The sequence below is a fragment of the Acanthisitta chloris genome, unplaced genomic scaffold (assembly GCF_000695815.1).
Source record: "Acanthisitta chloris isolate BGI_N310 unplaced genomic scaffold, ASM69581v1 scaffold39527, whole genome shotgun sequence".
Classification (NCBI taxonomy): Eukaryota; Metazoa; Chordata; class Aves; order Passeriformes; family Acanthisittidae; genus Acanthisitta; species Acanthisitta chloris.
In genome coordinates this window covers 13,225-31,000 of record NW_008682729.1, presented here as the reverse complement: position 1 = coordinate 31,000, position 17,776 = coordinate 13,225, and the positions used below count along the sequence as shown (strand labels likewise).

The 17,776-nt window shown below is 45.7% G+C and overlaps 1 protein-coding gene across 1 annotated transcript in view; it reads right to left on the bottom strand.

The window, feature by feature from the left end:
• Positions 1-17,776, bottom strand: part of CTNNBL1 (catenin, beta like 1) — a gene marked incomplete at its 5' end in the record, with an annotated part of 40,836 nt that overhangs the window by 17,273 nt on the left and 5,787 nt on the right. Inside the window, 7 exons of the mRNA XM_009078631.1 lie at positions 4,763-4,944; positions 9,618-9,766; positions 10,191-10,249; positions 10,525-10,597; positions 13,126-13,217; positions 13,951-14,044; positions 16,321-16,418. Of these exons, the coding sequence (XP_009076879.1) occupies positions 4,763-4,944; positions 9,618-9,766; positions 10,191-10,249; positions 10,525-10,597; positions 13,126-13,217; positions 13,951-14,044; positions 16,321-16,418 (747 nt within the window). The remainder of the gene's footprint in view (positions 1-4,762; positions 4,945-9,617; positions 9,767-10,190; positions 10,250-10,524; positions 10,598-13,125; positions 13,218-13,950; positions 14,045-16,320; positions 16,419-17,776) is intronic.

Sequence of the window (17,776 nt, the reverse complement as noted above, 5' to 3'; positions counted from 1 at the left end):
AGTTCATCACAGGATTACAAGTAGAACTGGGGATATGCTATCCCAATGGTGTAGCATCTGATAAACCTGAATGAAGGCCCTGGCTCGTTTCACAGCAGGATTACAGGTGGCACCAGGACATACCATCCCAACAGTGTAGCATCTGATAAACTTGCCTGTTTTCACACACATTAATAATCTGCATCTTAAAAGAGTAACCCACTCAAGTATCACTGTGTTTTGCCAAGAAAAATGTTATCATAAAACACTGACAAAAGCAAGAGACGCTGATTTCACTGATGGGTGAATGGCGGGGCCCAGATGGGTTGGAAAAGCTCCTCACACAACAGCCCCAGTGAGCTGGATTCAGCCATCACACTGAACATAAAACAAAATTCTTTCTATCAACCGAGAAAGTTTATTTTTGTGATGTTCTTGCAACAGAGCACGCTCACTTTAATTGAGATAAATTTAACTGTGTTCTCGGCATCATGGCTCACTCAAATCACAGGTTCCTGTCGGAGGGTGATGGTGAAATAACAAATTGACATAATAAAGTTCTGTTTAAACAGACTGATGCCTTCCCCGGGTGCTCACTCATGAAGACCACCAAATGAAAAACGTTTTTTGCTGGCTGGCAGAGGGTGCTCAGTTAATACCGATAACTCTTCATCAGGCCACGTTTCTGCTTCTGGCTTCTCCCTTCCCTGTGCCCAGGGAACCTGGGTCTGCAGCAGAGATTCACTCCAAGGGCTCTGCTGCCTTTCATGCATGTCACAAAGAAGCAAGAGCACATTTACTAAGCAATGGGTTTTGTTGTTGTTGTTGTTTTTAAAGGAAGGGTATAGCTGAGGGTCTCCAAAAGAGCCTTTGTTATTGATAGAGGGCAAACAGGCAAAACACCCCAGCGATAGGAATTCTCCTTTGGAAATTGGCTGAACTAATTCTCAGGTTATCAAATTAAGCATTCCTAAGTAAAACTGACACCCAAGACAAGAGAAGGCATTTAAATGAAGATGAATTGGACAAACATCCTTTTATAGTTCATTAGACTCTCCAAGTGAGCAAAACTCGGCTGCAAATAACCATCCTGAGAAAGAGCAGGAGGATATACAGCCTGTCGAGCCAGCTATGATTGCTTCACTACAGACTCTCTAATTCAGGAGGAATTTGTGTTTTCTCCATTTTTAGCTCACTGAGACTGTTCAAGAATTTCAAGTCAGCATCCAGTGCTGCAGCTCAGCTGTGTGCTGAGAGCTGCTGCACCCTCATGGACAGGGACGACACACTGAGAGCTCTGCAAAAGGAGGGTTTGGGGAACAGCATCCCCCACCTTTCAAAATTCACGACACAGGAGTATTGCTTCAAATCTTACCCTACATTTATGCCAAGAACCACATAGAGCCACTAAGGGGACTCTGCTAACACTGTTCAACCACCTCACAACACACATCCATGACACAGCACCTGGTCTTTGTGGCTGGCCAAGCCACAAGTATTGCGACCCCACAGACACAGGAAAACTCTAAGCCATTTCTGTCTTCAGCTGCAAAATATTTCTGTTTTGAGCTGCTTCACTGCTTCAGAAAAAGGGAAATTGCTTCAAATGAGTTTTTTCCTCCCGAACCTAATATCCTAATATAACGATCTGTACAAACGCAGGCAAAATTCAAGTGTAGATAATGTGTACTCAGTTAGACACCACAGGTCTAATCTTCAGGCTCAGATCATCCATAAAGATGGTTAAGAAATTTTCCCTTTCTTTTTTCCTAATTACATAGTGTACATAAAGCATAAATACGTGCAGTTTGGATTTAAATTGTTCGCCGGCTCCCAAGAGTAAAATCATTTTTAAGCACTGACAGTGTTTAAAATGTGGCTAACCAGCACTGACACCTTTATGCTAGCATTTAAAAAGAGAGAAATACATTACAGAGAAGTTACTTTTATCAAATTTAATTTGGATTATAAATTTCTCTAATAAATAAAAGCTCAGCAAGTCACATTGAGATTTTTTTTTCACCAGGGTTTTTATTATTTTGTCACATTCAGAACACCACCTTTGAGACAATAAAACAAACAAGGTTTTATAGACTATCTCTTATGTAAATAGCAATGCTGCGAGAAAATAAAGACAAGGGGATATTTTTCTACCACCATCAGACACACAGGGAATATCTGGTGCTCTAGAGACAGTGCCCTGTGAGGGATGAAGCACCTGGAGAGATCCAGTAGGTCCTGGTACCCTCAGCCTGGCAGCACTTGGATTACTGCAGATAAAGGGACAGTGGGATAGGCAGGGACTCAGTGGACTAACTCTGTGGGAGAGCTGTTTGGTACCTCACCCAGTGCAGGAGCATTTTAGCAGAGCTGTCCTTTAAGCTGCTGTAATTAGGCCCCAGGGTACAGAGCCCAGGAGGATGTTGTATTTTGCAGCACAGCTCAGGGTGTCAGTCCTGACACTGCCCCAGTGGCAATGCACCAAGGGCTGGCACAGCACAGCTCCACAGAGCTGCTTTTAATACACCCTGATGCCACTGCTGCAAACCCACTCCACTGAGCCCTTTAAAGGAATCTGTTCCTCCACTTGGCATACACATGAACACTCTCTGAAAGGACGATCGTTCTAATTAATTTTGGTAAAACAAATTGAACACAGGATAAAGTTTTTATGAGAAAAGATGACAAGAGCAAAGTGAACATGAGTGTTCTTTCCAATCAATAAACAATGAGATAAGCAGAAAGCAGTGTGCTCCTCGGACCAGAACAGCACAGAGGGCACTGGCTCCATCATTCCAGACCTGCACCATTTCCCTGAAAGCCAGAGAAACTCAGGAACCTGTTCTGTGCTCCTGCCCAGACTAGAACCCACAGAGCCCCAAGCTCAGCAATTACTGCAAGGCTGGGGCAACACTCAGCAAAATGAAATCATACACTGTGCTGCTAACACCCAGGCCAGGACAATGGTGTGACAGGCTCCAGGGAACCCTGTTAAACATCTCTATTAACTCCCGTCCTTAGAAATTCAGTAACTCACCTGCCCAGTGATGCAAAACAAAGAAAATTGGACTTACTACCACAGCCTTTTAGGGAGAGTTTATTTTAATAGAACTGATTTCTGGGCTCATTTTAATGTTCTCCATTTCTTCTGCATGTTAATGAGATGGAGGTGTGATACAAAGACTGTTTGCATATATCACTCCATTTTCCTGAGGCCAGATTGGCTTTTCACCCTATCACAGGAATAGTGAGGAACTGACCCTGTCAGGGCTTTCCAGACTAATCCTCACATAGCCAGGACTGCACAGAGGTATCATCTGCAGAGATTAACTCACTTTCCCAAACGGAAAAATTAAGTCAATGGCATGAGCCACAGACCCAGATCTCTAAACAGAACCTCCTATTCTAACTGAAGCGCTCCCTCAGTAAGAAGAATTAAACAACCTCACTTTCATACTGCAAATGAAAATTTCAAAACATCCCCTAAATCCATCTAAGCACAACTGCATATTTTATTACATAAACCTGCAATTTTATTACATAACCTACAGAAACCAAACCTGTCTCTGCAATTCCATTATATAAACCCCATACTACACAATAGCATTTCCTCCTCACTATTATCTACCCAAGAAACACAAGATAAAGTGGCCAGAACTGGTAGCAAGGGTGTGAATCACTTTGGGGTGGCACTGGATGACAGGTGAGTCCCTGCTCTCCACCTGTGCCAGGAATGCAGCCACTGCCATGCATGTGCACAGCCCAGCACTGACCATTCCTTGTCCTCAGGAGGGAAGACAAGCAGATGCCCAGGGAGCTGCCTCTGGCTTGGCAGCTCTTCCAAGGAAAGGAGCTGTTCTGTCCTAGCTGGCACCTCAGCCAGCACCCAAAGAGTTCTGCGGGGGCAGTGCCTCCCTCCTGAGCTTGAGACAACACCTGAGTCCCGCCTGAGTCATGAGGACAGGCCCAAAGCAGGTAATTTGGGTTTAGAGCTCCCATTTTGTTGCTGTTTCCTTCCATTTTCCCTTGGTTTGCTGCAGTTCAGGATGGATACTAGTGCAGCCAGAGACCCACTCACACCTCTTCAGCTTTTGACAATATTCACCCTCTACAGAACTGAGCCATAAAGTGGCACAAAATCTCAAGCATCACTGGCAGCATTTAAAGTTTCTTCCAAGACGTTGTCAATGACCAACAAAATGGGAAAGGCAACGTTACCAGGAGCATGAGGGACTGACCCCAGACTCAGCTCAGTGTTAGGTCCCTCAGTAATTGCAGTAACACACCACAGCAGATTTCTGTCAAAGCAGAGTTTTTCCAGGGGAAAGAGGAAGAAAATACAAAAAGGAAAAAAAGTAACTTCAAAAGCAATGCAGTTTATTTCTGCAATGCCTGATGTTCATCCAGTCACACTTCAGTGCTCAGAGCCATGAAAACACTGCTTTTGAGGTGACATTTGTAGTTGCCTCATTACTCTTTTCAAAAGAGTTTTGCATCAGAGTGAGAGCTTCAAACAACAGAGCCTACAGGAGTAAAATAACTTATTAACAGCACACAAAATGGAATCGCCAGGAGCTGCTGATACCAAAACAAGCAGGACAAGTGTGCCCTCAACAGCCAGCTGTGACAGGGAGCAGCAAGCTGAACACCCAGACCCAAAAGCTGCAGGAGGAGCCCTGAGTTGGGTGCTGTGCCTCTCCCTCCTCGCTGCAGGTACTGCTCAGACACTGGCTGTCCATTCACCTCCCCCAAGGTGATAAGAAGGATCTGGGAGCACACCTACCTTCGTGTTCTTTTTCAGTTGTTCCAACTTTCTTTATCTTTTTGGGTGATTTCATGAAGAGAGGGAAGATGGTTCTCAGCCCAAGGATGTCCACAAACTTGTGACAGTTGTCTGTGCCCTCGGGTCCGATCATGGCATGGTCCAACACCTTCAGGGCACTGCTGCGAGAAATCTTCTTCTCTCTGTGAAAAGAAAGAGCCAAGTTAAACAGGGACATGAGGAGCTTTGAAGCATGCTGCTTTAAAGGGACAAGGGAAAGGAACACGACAAGGAAAGGATGAAGAGTCTAAGCACAAGCTCTAAGCATGATTTTTCTTCGAGAAGGCAAAACATTAAATCAACAAATACTCCTTTCAAAACTGGCTGAGAATATTGTCTTGGTTATTTCTTTTTTAATGCCTTTTATTTCTTTTTATTTTCTGTTTTGTTTTTATTTCATTTTATGTATTTTATGTTACGGTTTTATTTGCTGATTTCTTGGCTACTGAAGTAGCTATTTCTTCACTGCCTTACAAACACTGGCACAGAACAGCAGGGAAGGTTGGGTTGGGTACACAAGGCAAATAATGTCACACCAAGAAGAGAGAGATTTAGATCTAGCAATAGTTCAGTTTACTAAAGGAGTAAGTTAGGTAGGCATAGCTTGGTCAGCTATAATGGAAAACCCTGTTGCCAGAAATCACATGTGGAAGGATGAAGACAGACTCTGGACTGTTCTGCTTTAATGCCAGCTCAGAATGTTGATGGTGGTCACTCACAACAATAACATACAGATGGTCTGAAAATGATCTCCAGCAGTCCTGTACCTCTCAAACCAGAAACAGATGAATTTATAATTCATCCATGGGAAAATTTCACATATCTTGTGAAACGTGACCTGAAAAACTGGTCACTAATACAGCCCATAAGACCACCCGATCAGGTAAACATCAGCAGGAGCTAACATGAGCTGGAGAACAAGAGCCTCCAGTGTCCCCAAAGGCCAGCCTAGGAGGATGATCCCTTCAGAACAGGACAATCACAAGCCCCACCACTTTCCACCCCAAGCACATGGCAATCTCCTCCAGTTCTGCCTGCCTGCAGACTGAGCCACCATATCCATCAGCAGAGGCTCCTCAAGCCTCCAAAGAGATGTGGAAAATTACTTCCCTGCAGAGACTGAACTCTATGAACCCCTAACAACATGCAAACTAGAAAAACCCATGTATTAACACCTCAGCCTACGAGAAAGTGACCTTGAGCAGTGCAGCCACAGGCACTTCTGACGAGCACGGTGTGGAGGTGGAGGGCACCACGTCTAGTCGGGGTCTGAGCTCCCCACAGGAGTCAAGGGCTATGCAGGAAGGTGGTTTGACATTCCCCACCTCCCCACTACAGAGAGCTAAAAATAAAGTACTCCTTAGGCCAGATGACACCAGAAATGTTTTCAGGGGAAGTAATTGCATATTGATCAGCATTTAGGAAGGCTGAGCAGGGCTGAGCTCTGGAATATTCATTGGGTTTAAGTTCAGGCTTTTAGAGATCAATAGCTGCTTGACTGGACTGTCTGGAGTTGATTTTATTTGAAATATTTATTCTGCTGGAGGGCAAGTAGTTTATCTTAGTCTCATCTGTGCTTATTGAGGGAACTTTTAGCTGAACACTAATTCACAGACAGGCATACGTGAGGATCACCAAACAGGGAGGGACCTCAGTCTTCACAGGAACTCTGTATCACAACTTCATCCACTAACCATTGTTTTCCTCCTTTTAGTATCTTTACATATAAGACAACTCTTCTGGTACATGTGCTATTTCAAAAAGAAGAGGTGCTGACATTATTTGGACTGTCCACATTAGCAGAAAACAGCCTCTCACTTTCCAAAACACGAGCAAAAGCAGAATACTAGATTTCCTGGAAAAGCGTTGCATAAAACGGCTCCGTTTAATTAACCAGATTTAGTAACAAGACAGCCTGAGTTTCCATGGGGTCATTAGGAACAGCAGGACAAGAAAACATAAAAAGATTTTAATAATCATAAAAAATATACCCTGAAATAGCTACAGTCAAGCTTCAGGGAGCATACAGAGTTGCCCGTTTTCACCTTGTTTTGCTGAACAGGAGCAAAAGCTTTATTGAGGGTCAAGAAAAGCCCTGGCATAGCTCCAGGATAGAACATTGTGTAGCCCAAGTGATGCAGGTCCCTGAGAGCTCCCTGAGCTGCCTTTGTCCCTGTGCATGCACGTGCTCCTCAGTTAATAGCTGGGAAAGCCACACGTCATTTTCCCTGTGCAACAGAGAATCTCCCTGACACATCCCCCGGGAGCAGCACGGCTGCATCTCCTCAGACCCAACACAGTTCTACAGCCAAAGCAATAAGCTGCCTGTCAGCGTGCGCCAGGGAGCTGACAGGACAAGCCTGTTTTCCTCTCTCTTGGCTTTGTAAGGTAAACTGCAGTTAGGTTACCAAGGCAAGGCTGAGGGACTGAGCACTACAAAGTGCTTCTTGACCTAGAAAGAAAATTTAATTTAATTCTACAGGACATTTCTAAACTTTCCACTGGTGGCTAACTCCTTAATAAACCAGCTTGGTTTTGATACAGACCCTCCATAAAATAAACGAGCCTCCCTTGGTGCAGAGATGCAAAGTAAATAATTATATATACCCCTGCTCTTATCCTACTTCCAAACTTCCTACTTCACCTCTGCTGTCACCACCTCTGTACCACTCAACCTGCTTTTCTCACCTCCCATGTACCTGCTTGGTGAAGCTCCACTCCCCAGGGCCAACTGCAAGTCCCAGACCACAGCACAAGTCCAGACTCGGCTGCCCACAGATATGCACCTAAGGCACATCAGCCCCATCAGGCTCATTCTCAGGTGTTACCACTGTCTCCCCATAAACTAGGAGAAGTTCACACAACACATCACCTTTTGCTGTTGGCCACGCGTTTTAAGGCTCAGCACAAGAGAAACCAGTTCAGTTCTCATGACTATCTGTAGGAATATCACTAGCACATTAAATACTGATCCAAAAGCTGCTGCACCTCTCTGCAGGTCTGTGTGCAGGACCATCAATAATGGAACGACTTGGCTAGATGGATTGGGCAGCATAGGACACGGAATGCTGTGTTCCCTACGACAGTAATGGAGATTCAAGCCTGATATCTTTATTCTCACACAGCTTATCTATCTCACATCATGTCAATACACTTTCAACTTTGCCTATTTGTCCTTTCATCTGCACAGACCGTGGTACAATGATTAACCACCCCTGAAGCAAAACCAAAACATAACTGATCTCTGCCCTCAGCCTTCAGAGGACACCGACAGGAGAGAAAAATACTCCACCTTGTTTGTGAGCGAGGTGGTCAATCACAACTGAATGACACTTCTGTTGTCTGCTGTTTTTCATGAAGAGGTATGAAGAAGATACAGACATGCAATACTCCTGTGCAGCTCCAGATCACAGCTGTCTGGGCCCAATTCCCATTACAACACCAGCCTGTGGTCACCCAAGCCACCCTGTCCAAGAAAAACTGAGCAGCTCTGAGAGCTTCCAAGCACTAGAACTAGATTAGAAGAGTTGTTAAAAATTAAATAATCAGCTGTCAGTATAGTCCATGCCTGTGGACAGAAGTGACAGAAGCTTCCAGAACACATACTGTGAATTGTTACTTGTTTCCCATTGTACTTTACCAATCCCATTCAAACTGTAGAATGGGTTTGGGTTCTAAGCATCCACAGATGCTTAGACAGAGGTCTTGGAAACTCTGTCCACCAGACAGAGCTGCTGCTGGCAGATCAGTCACGCTCTGTCCCTCCCAACTCCTTTGCTATGACTGCTGGTGGAGAAATGCAGCCAGGGAGAAATTTTCCTCATCATAATTTTCCAGCTGGGATCCTGGTACGAGACTGGTAAACAGTAGAGTCCAAAAATGGGGAAAAAGCTATTAAAAATCCAAACGCTGAGTCCCACCCACATGGCACAAGAACTCCAAGTAATTAGTTCTGCAAGGCTGGCTTAGCAGCTTAGGACTCCAGGCAGAGGGAGGCCTCCCTCCCATTCTAAGTTTTGGAGCTTTTCCTTAATTAGCCTCAAGAAAACCCAGTGTTCCTATTTGTATAATCCATGTTGGGTTATTTATTCAGTTCCCTGCTGCTGCACATTCCCCAGCCCTGCACTGCAGGAACTCAGCATTCCTAGCTGGTGTTTGCTAACCCGCCAGCACGCAGCCTGGCACTCTGGGGACAGCCAGACAGAGCCCACTGTGCCCTCCTGCAGGTCTGGGGAACCAAACAGCCCAGCAGACACAACTCAGTGCCAGGCCAGCAAGTAAAAGTGAAGAGAGAGCAGAGAATCCCAGAGGTTCAGGGTGTGACAAACCACAGCACAAGAAATGCAAACTTATGCCCCATTCACAAAAGCAATTTTTGTATCAACATCCATAAAAATTCAGCAGTTCAGAGGCTACACAACATGGTGGAGCCTGAACTGGGGAACAAAGGGAAAAATCTTTTCCCTAGAGACATCCAAAGGTTCTCTGCTGCCCTCATAGGGGTCATAGAAATCCTTAGAGGATTAGTGACCTGACCTACAGCATTCTCTGTGGTAGGCACCCAGATGAAAGACCTGCACTGTTATTTTCCAGCAGCTATTGTAGTAACCTCAGTTCTTAGGAAACAAAGATAAAGAGAGAGTGGAGCTTCCATGTCTGAGAAGGTCCAACTTACCTGCTGGAAAAAAAAAGAAAGAATACAGACAAATACCCTAACACAGAAATTTTATAATAAAAACACAAATATCTATTAAACAGCCAGAACATGTGCTGGTACATCAAAAGCAGGAAGGAAATCACAATGTTAATGGGGTACCTGAGCATGAGGTTCATCAGCTGCAGACCCTCACCCTTCAGGAAGCGATCACGATTGGAGCTGAGCATTAAGCAGGAGCAAAGGGAGTCAAACAGGTTCTCCATCATTTCCTGTTCCTCTGCAGTACTTGGGTTGTGCCGTTTAAACACCTGCATGACAAAGAAAGCAACATTGCTCCCAAATGAAGGACTCAAGTTGGGCAGAGCACACGTGAACAGTTTGCACCACAAGCCTCCAGCACCTGCCAGGTGTAAGTCAGTGATCACACAGGTCACTGATTCATCTTCTCTGTAACACTCCTGCCTTTTGTTGCCCTGACTGGACACACACAGATGTGCAGCAGCTTGGTTCAGGATTTAAAGGACAATATATGGGATCTCCACGGGGAAGGGCAGATTCACCACAAGTATGGATGTGACCATGGATGATACACTGTGTGGAAGGTATTCGGGGACTATGCCACACCAAATATTGAGCACTGCTAGAACAGCACTGCACCCCAGACCTATTCCACCCCTCCCACCCAGCCTGCCAGTCACCCAGCAGCACAGAGGGCGTGTGGGAATTACTCACAGATAACTGCTGAAGCAGCACATCGATCCCATCCAGCTCCCCAAGCAATTCTCTGTTGTCTAGACGGAGGTGGGGGGAAGGGGGAACAGAGAGAGAAAAATGAAGCTAACTGTCAGATTTTACAGCCATCTAACACTGATACATCAGCAAACAAAATCAATACGTCTTGACAGAGCACAAAAGCCGCAGAGAAAGAGAGGGTGGATGTGTCTGCGAGGGAGCACACGCGGGAGAGAGGCAGCAAAGGGGAGCCAGAGGCAGAAGAGGGTTGCTGTGATCTGGGAGAAGCCTGGATCCTGCCCTCACAAACAGTGATGCCGTGGGCATGGCTCACCATCGTTATTCTGGAGCAGAATCGCCAGCACCTCACTGCAGTACAGCTTGTTGGCGTCAAAAGGCATCTTAGCCTGTGGGGGAAAGAACAAGAGACCCATCAGGGCACAGCTCTCCATGTCTCACTGATTTGAAGAACACATTAATCAAATCACTGAATGTGTGAGTAACACTTAAAGCAAAACACAACAGCAGTAACTCTGCAGTTTGCCTCAGTGACAGAACCGCAATAATTCTCTCTGATTCAGGGGTGATGGGGGAATGTGTGGCCTTGTGCATACGTGGAGAAACTCCACTGTGGTCCTCCACGCTGCCCTACATCAGCAGGTTTGGCCAAGGTAGCTCAAAACCCCTGAGAACAGTCTCCAGTGGTTTGCAACAGTGTCTCTTTCCTGTGATAGTTTTTTTTCCATGGGTGCACAGGGCTTATCCCTGCTCTGTAAGTCTGCACCTGTCAGCAAAACCAGAATTTCAGAACATACATCACAGAACCATTAAATAGGAACTGTCAGAGCTTTGTATGAGGATCACAGTGTCACAGTCAGAAGGACTTGAGATGGGTTTTGCCTGCAGAGTCACATAACTTCCATTTCAGACATTCCCTCCATACTCAGACATGCTAAACAGAAAAAAATCATAATGAAACCAAACTGCTGAATTTGAACCAAAAAAATAAATATGTCCCTAAAGTGGATTCTGAACTGGATCCAATGTTTTTGCATGCTGCCAAAGCTGCTTCATCTACAGACTGAACATTAACTGATCAGGTAATAATGCAAACAGGTTTACTGAAGGGATTCATAAAATAAAACAAGCTTAAAAATCGTTAGTTACCAGCTACTTGTATCCCACTGTTCAAGAGGGGGGAGAAGCAGAGGTACTAGGCTTAAAACATAGCATTTGTCACCCAGTTTTTGCCCCCAAACACAAAACTCCCTGCAGCATGACAGCCAGCCCTGCCTGCACAGGGCTGTGGGGCTAGTCCTCCTGCCCTGCTGCCATGGAACAGGGCACAGTGCACAAGCAACATGTGACACAGAAACCAGGAAGATCCTAAATGCCACAAAGTATTGACTTTAATTAAAGCTCTTAATTCTGAATGATCCCCAACCACCCTGCAGAGGATAGTAGTTACAGCAGCCAGATGATACCTCCAAGCAGCTCGTGGAGGAGAGTGGAGGTGCTCAGTGCTGTACAGCTCCTCCAGCTTCTGTCATGGGGTGACCAACTGCTGCCCTACAAGCACTGGGAAACAACAGTCTGATCTCCCAAGGCTGCACACAACATCACCAAACCGTGTTTGTGTTTGGGGAAGGGAGGTATGAGCTCTCCACCTGAGCTTTCCCAGACAGCTCTGACAGCCACAATACAATTATGCGACCTGAAATGTGGTCAGGAAACAGAAATTCATGCTCTGTGCTGTGTGCCAGATGTCCTCACCACTGCCCAGACAGAACCCTGATCTTAAAACTCATCCCTCAGACATTCCACAGCAGCACAACACTCTACCAGCTGCCAAGATCCTGGGTTAATCCCAACCACATCTGTCAGGGTGAGAGATTCCAGACCAAGTGCTGCCAAGAGCAAAAGTGCCTGGAGAGGGGTTCATTAGTTCTCCTGAACAGTGTGCAGGCAAGAGAATGCCCTGCCAGATCCCACATCCCAAACCCAGGGATAATACTGCCAGGGCAAAGGACAAACACTGCACAAACCTGGAACACCTCGAGCATTCATGCTCTGTGCCACCAAGCAGGGGAATCCTAGTTGGGATTATTTTGCTTTCCCAAATTTCTCAATCTTTCAGCTGCCACAGTAATTCAAGGCAGGCAGCAGTACCAACCTGCCTGAACTAAAATTAACTTCACTTTTTCTTTTTAAGCAAAATAACGTAATTATGTTACGACCTGTAGTGAGAAATTACAGGTTATTTCTGCTAACAAGGATGTGAGGTGCACAGAGGGGTATCTGCACTTACACAGCTGTTGGAGCATTTCTGGGATTCAGCAGCTTTCTAATCATGCTGACATTTAAGCATGGAAGAGGTAATGCCTTACGGACAGGGTTAGGGAACAGCCAGAATCTGCTAAATTTTCCTCACTAGCTCTGTGAGAGAGCTGACCTGTCCATTCCTTTCCCACAGCATCCAGGTAATGTTTAAGCATCTTTTCATACAAGACAGTGTTAAACCGTGCAAGTCACTGCCATAGGATGCAGAGAATATGAAAAGTCATTTTGAATTCAAAAGGCAATTAGATGAGGTCAAAGCAAAAACCACCCCCAGCAGCAGTTAAATATAGGCACCATTTGAAACTCAGAAAGTGTTAGAAATATGGGATGCAAAGGCATAAAATAGTCTTTATTAGTGTCCCCACTCAGTGGTCAGCTTTCCTATTCCTAATGATCTCAGCCATGGACCCAAAAATCCATGATACTTTCATGCAGATACCTTCTACTGCAAGATGGTTACAAAGACAGACGTGTGTCTGTTTAAACTAAAACCACTGAGGATACAGACCCTCAATTACAACTTTTTGTCCTTGACTTGGCTTCTCCAACACACACACGCAAAATTGGCTTAATCTAAGGTGGGAAACAAGCTCACCTTCAGCCTCTTGAGCAGCCACTGCATGAGGCCCTGCTGGGCAGCCTCTGTGCACATCTCTGGCCGGAACTCTGCCATGTTCTCCACAATTCCTGACAAGACACAGAAAACAGATGTTTTTTCCCCTTGAAAAATTCCAAACCTCATGTTTTCAGTCCTTCTAATTTTTCCAGTCCTGGGAGATTTCCATCCTGAATGACAGCAAAGAGGGGATGATGGTCTGACTGCCAACAACGGGAACACTCTGCAAAAGTTTTGTGCTGTGCACACATCAGGGAGCAAAGAGGTAATGATGCCCTTGCATGAAATGCAAATGTTTCACTACTGGAAATTAAATACATTGCTGAGACAGAAGCAATGTAAAGCTCACAGACACAGAATCACAGAATCAACCAGGTTGGAAAAGACCTCAAAGATCATGTACAAAGTAAATACATGGGCAGCGGAGCACAATTCCCAGTGGGATTTAAAAGCTATGTAGATGTGGCACTTGGGGTTTGGTGGTGGCTTTGGCAGCGCTGAGGGAACAGCTGGACTTGGTAATCTGAGAGGGCTTTTCCAATCTAAATGGTACTGTGATTCCCTCTGGTGCAGTGCAGTTTCATCCATGTCTCCACATCTCCCTACACAAACACTTTGGGAAGAGGCACTTTTCCAGCAGCCATGGGACAATCTCGGGCACGAGGGACCAGTGAGTTCAAGCTGTGAACAAAGGCTGCACCAGATCCTATACTGCAGCACAAGCAGCCAAAGGGGAAAGAAGGAGGGAGAGAAGGAAGAGGTGGGATAACCCACCCTGCGAGGGGCTGTGCAGCAGGTGCTTACCCAGGGTGTTGTGGACACCATCAGCTTCCTCTTTCACACTCTCATCCAGGCGCTCTAAATTCTGGACCAACAAGGCTACGACTTGGCCTTCCACCTAAATCCACAAGGTCATAGGAAAGATAAAAAAAGATAAGAAATGAGACTGATAAAGGACAATGAAGGAGAAAGAACAGAAGGAGGGGTTAATAAATAATAAAAATCTCTAAGCCCTACTGAAACACCCTGTCAGGCATGATCAGAAGACATGAACAACCTTGCTGTAAAATCTCAGAGGAAGCGAAGGAATCATCAAGTAAATCTGTCACTATGTTTGTCCTAATTAATTAAACAACTTTTGTGTTTCAGATTAAACAGCAAAACATCAGGAGGTAAACATGCACCTTGTCACAGTCTTATTTCCTGAACGAGCCTGATTGATTTATAATCCCTCAGAATTCTGAGGCACACAAACCACCACGGACGGGAGAGCTGTCAGCTCTGCAAGCAGCTCTGCTCTCAGCTGGGCACTGCTGTCTGCCTACATTGCTGTTGTACCTTTCACCCTAACAGGCACAAGAAGCTGACAGAACAATGCTCACACCCACAGATCCAAACCCAAGAGCTGAACAATCACCAGCTGAAGTCCTGCATTTAAATCCTCTCAGGATGAAAGCACCAACTAACTTCAGAGAGCTAAAGAAAGCCAGACAGCCCCAGGGCAGGGGGAAGTCCCCAAATCACCAGACTCACACCAGAAATACACCTCTAAAGCTGCCATTGGACGGAATCCAGCTTGCCTGGCAAACTTCCCATTGTGGACAAGAGTTTGGAACAGTTCAACAAAATAACATTTTCAATTCAAACACTGTTAACAGCTTCGGTACCTGCGAACATGTGACGAAAACACAAGTACAGGCTGCTGTGGAATACAGTGCCACAACCATCTTCACAGATACCCTACAACCTTACACCTACTTTCCTATAAAAAAACCCCAACCAACAGTAATCTAAACAGCAGATATCTAAACACTGCTCACAAGATAGGCCTGACCTGTTGCTTTCAAAAAGGACAATGAAACCTCTAAAACTTGGCTGTTATCAGTGGGCTGGTGACAAGGAAAACAGAGAAAAAACTCTGCTTGATTTACTACCTCTCCACACATTTTATAGAAAACATCTTCTCTAGCAGCTCCTCTCTCTCCTTTCATTCACCCAGCAATCTCCCCACCAAGGCAGAGTAATTAACAAAGCCCAGAGGCCAGCTGGAGGAACTGGGCTCCAGGCTGCTGTCATTAACCTTTGGAAGGTAACATTATAGTGACTGGACAAGAAGAATTGTAGGAGGAAACAGAGCAGCCAAACAAAGCAAACAAAAGAAAACCTGTAATTCCCCATCTTCCAATTTCAACACAATAGTTACAGAACCAGGCACAGCCACATTGACCCGCAAACACAGCGATTCACCAGCAGATGATGTCCCAAGGTATGACAGACCTGTCAATCTCAGGTTTGGCTGGGCATCATCACTCTGAAAGGCTTCTGACTCGTTCACTGTCCTCTTTTCACAGCTGAGGTGCCTTTGCATCCAGCACAAACACCAAGAAAAGGTGAAATCCACCCCCACAGAGGCACTCAGAGAGTTAACCATGCAGGGAGCACTTAATACCAAGCAATGCATCTTCTACTGGACATAGGTAATCTTTTGGGGTGATCCAATCTCTATGCCAAAGAGGATCCTTATCTCCGAACCCTCCTCCACCTTTACATTTCTGTTACAGGAAATCTTTCAACCTTTTCTTGTTAAGAAAAATTACATCCTCGCTGTAACAGCAGATGTCCCAGTTCAAGCACAGACTTTTGGGTCTGAATCAAGAGTTACTGGGTAGAAAACAACCAGTCTCCTGTGCAAGTGGTTCTAAGATGACAGTGACCCCACTGTCCTTCAGGTAACAGTCCCTGCCACAAACTTCAGTTTTTCACAGGTGAACACAGGTCACCCTTTCACACACCGAAGGAAAATGCAAAAGAAGCTCCTATTTTCAATAGGGCACTGTCCAAGTCACAAATATTATTACCCCATTCCTGCATGAACAAAAATCTCCCAGTCTACACAAATTTTGTAACATGAGTGTGTTCCTTCCACAAAAGAAGTGGTCTAACAATGTGCGAGAATCTCCTACACCCCACATTCTGGTGTTCCATTGTAAACACCCATTGTTTCCTTAGCACTGGTCTCAGGCAGAACAGAACAGGCTTCTCCTGGCTATCTCCACTGTGATGTTGGCAGCAGGGACACCCACAGCTGCAGGATGTGGGGTGGGTCAGTGTTCACTGCTGGGCTGTAGGAGGCAGATATTGAGACACTGAAATAATCTGGAGTTTCCTACTCACGAGAGCATCTATGAGGACTTCAGCTCCTTCTTCACTCTCATGGAGAGTATCTATATCAGTCAGCTCTTGCAGCAAGTCAACCACAGCTATGGAAACATGTACTGGGTGTTAAGGACAACCAACAGGGAGGCAGACACATTTAATATCAAAAGCAGATTGCTCTTGGGCCAGTGTACTCATGACACAACCCAAAACAACAGGTAATTCATTATCATTGCAAGGTGATACGAGGCATTACAATCACAGCAGCAGGGCACAGGATACCAGAGCCAAGAGCACAGAGACTACTGCAGCAGACCCTCCCCATGAGCACCAAAGTTAGGGAATCCTAACAACTAGGAATGATAAAAACAAATGTGGTTCTGTGCTTACTGTATCAGGCAATTTTGCTGTTTCTTGATGGGAGTTAGTTTTCTCAAATCAAACAGTAACAAGGCATCATCTTGCATTGTCAAGATTGAACACAAGCAAAGAGAAATGAGTTATAATAATGTGATTTGGGTATTCTGCTCGCAGTGATAGCCCTGCTAACCTGATACACACACACCTAACGAGGGCACTGCCAGCAGCAGGAGCCATCACCCCCCTCTGCCCAGCCCAATTAGGGCAGCACACTCCTCAAACCACAGCCCTCGCAGGAGCAGCAGAGCTTCTGCCAGCCCAATTTTCACTCATTAACTCTGGGCTGCATAACACACGACTCCCCTGCCTGCTGCACAGTTCCCCTGTACGACAAGACGTATTCCAGCTCATTAGACCCACTTCCCTATTCTCTCAGACACGCTGATCAATCCTGCCTGCGTCCCAGGGGTAGAGCAGGAGACGTGGTTTTCTGCGTGTCCTAAATAACCACTCTGTGATGGATCTCTCTCAAGTGCCCAGGCTGACAAACCAGCTCCCAGGTCTCCTATTTGTGCATTTGCTCAGACACATAAGCAGCAACAGGAAAAGTATTTTCATCTGTCTTTCCTTAGCAAGGTTCAGCCATGCACTGGGGCTGACTGGACAGGTGAGCTCAGCAAGAGAGAGCCTGGACCTTCTGCTGGATGAGCTGCAGGCAAGTCACCAGCATGGCACCTCAGCAGTGTGTGGCACCTCAGTGACAAAGGCTACTCACAGACTGCACTGCACCAGCAAGAGCAAAACCAGCAGGTCATCAGAAGGAATTCTTACCTGCTCCTTTGTACTCATGGGGCAACTTCCAGAGTATTTTGTTTAGTTGTGGGCTCTCCCAGTAAAAGAGAGACCTTGACACTCTGGACACAGGAGAGTGAAGGACCACCAAGGTGGTTGGGGAGCTAGTAATGATGGATGAGGACAGATAGATGGAATGGGGTTTGATCGACTCATGGAAGAGAAGTCTCAGGATGGAACCAGCTGAAGACACTGCTGCCTCCTGGGTCCTACCAAGACAACTGAGCTAGGTCCTTTTGAGAATGCACAGCAAAACACTCCA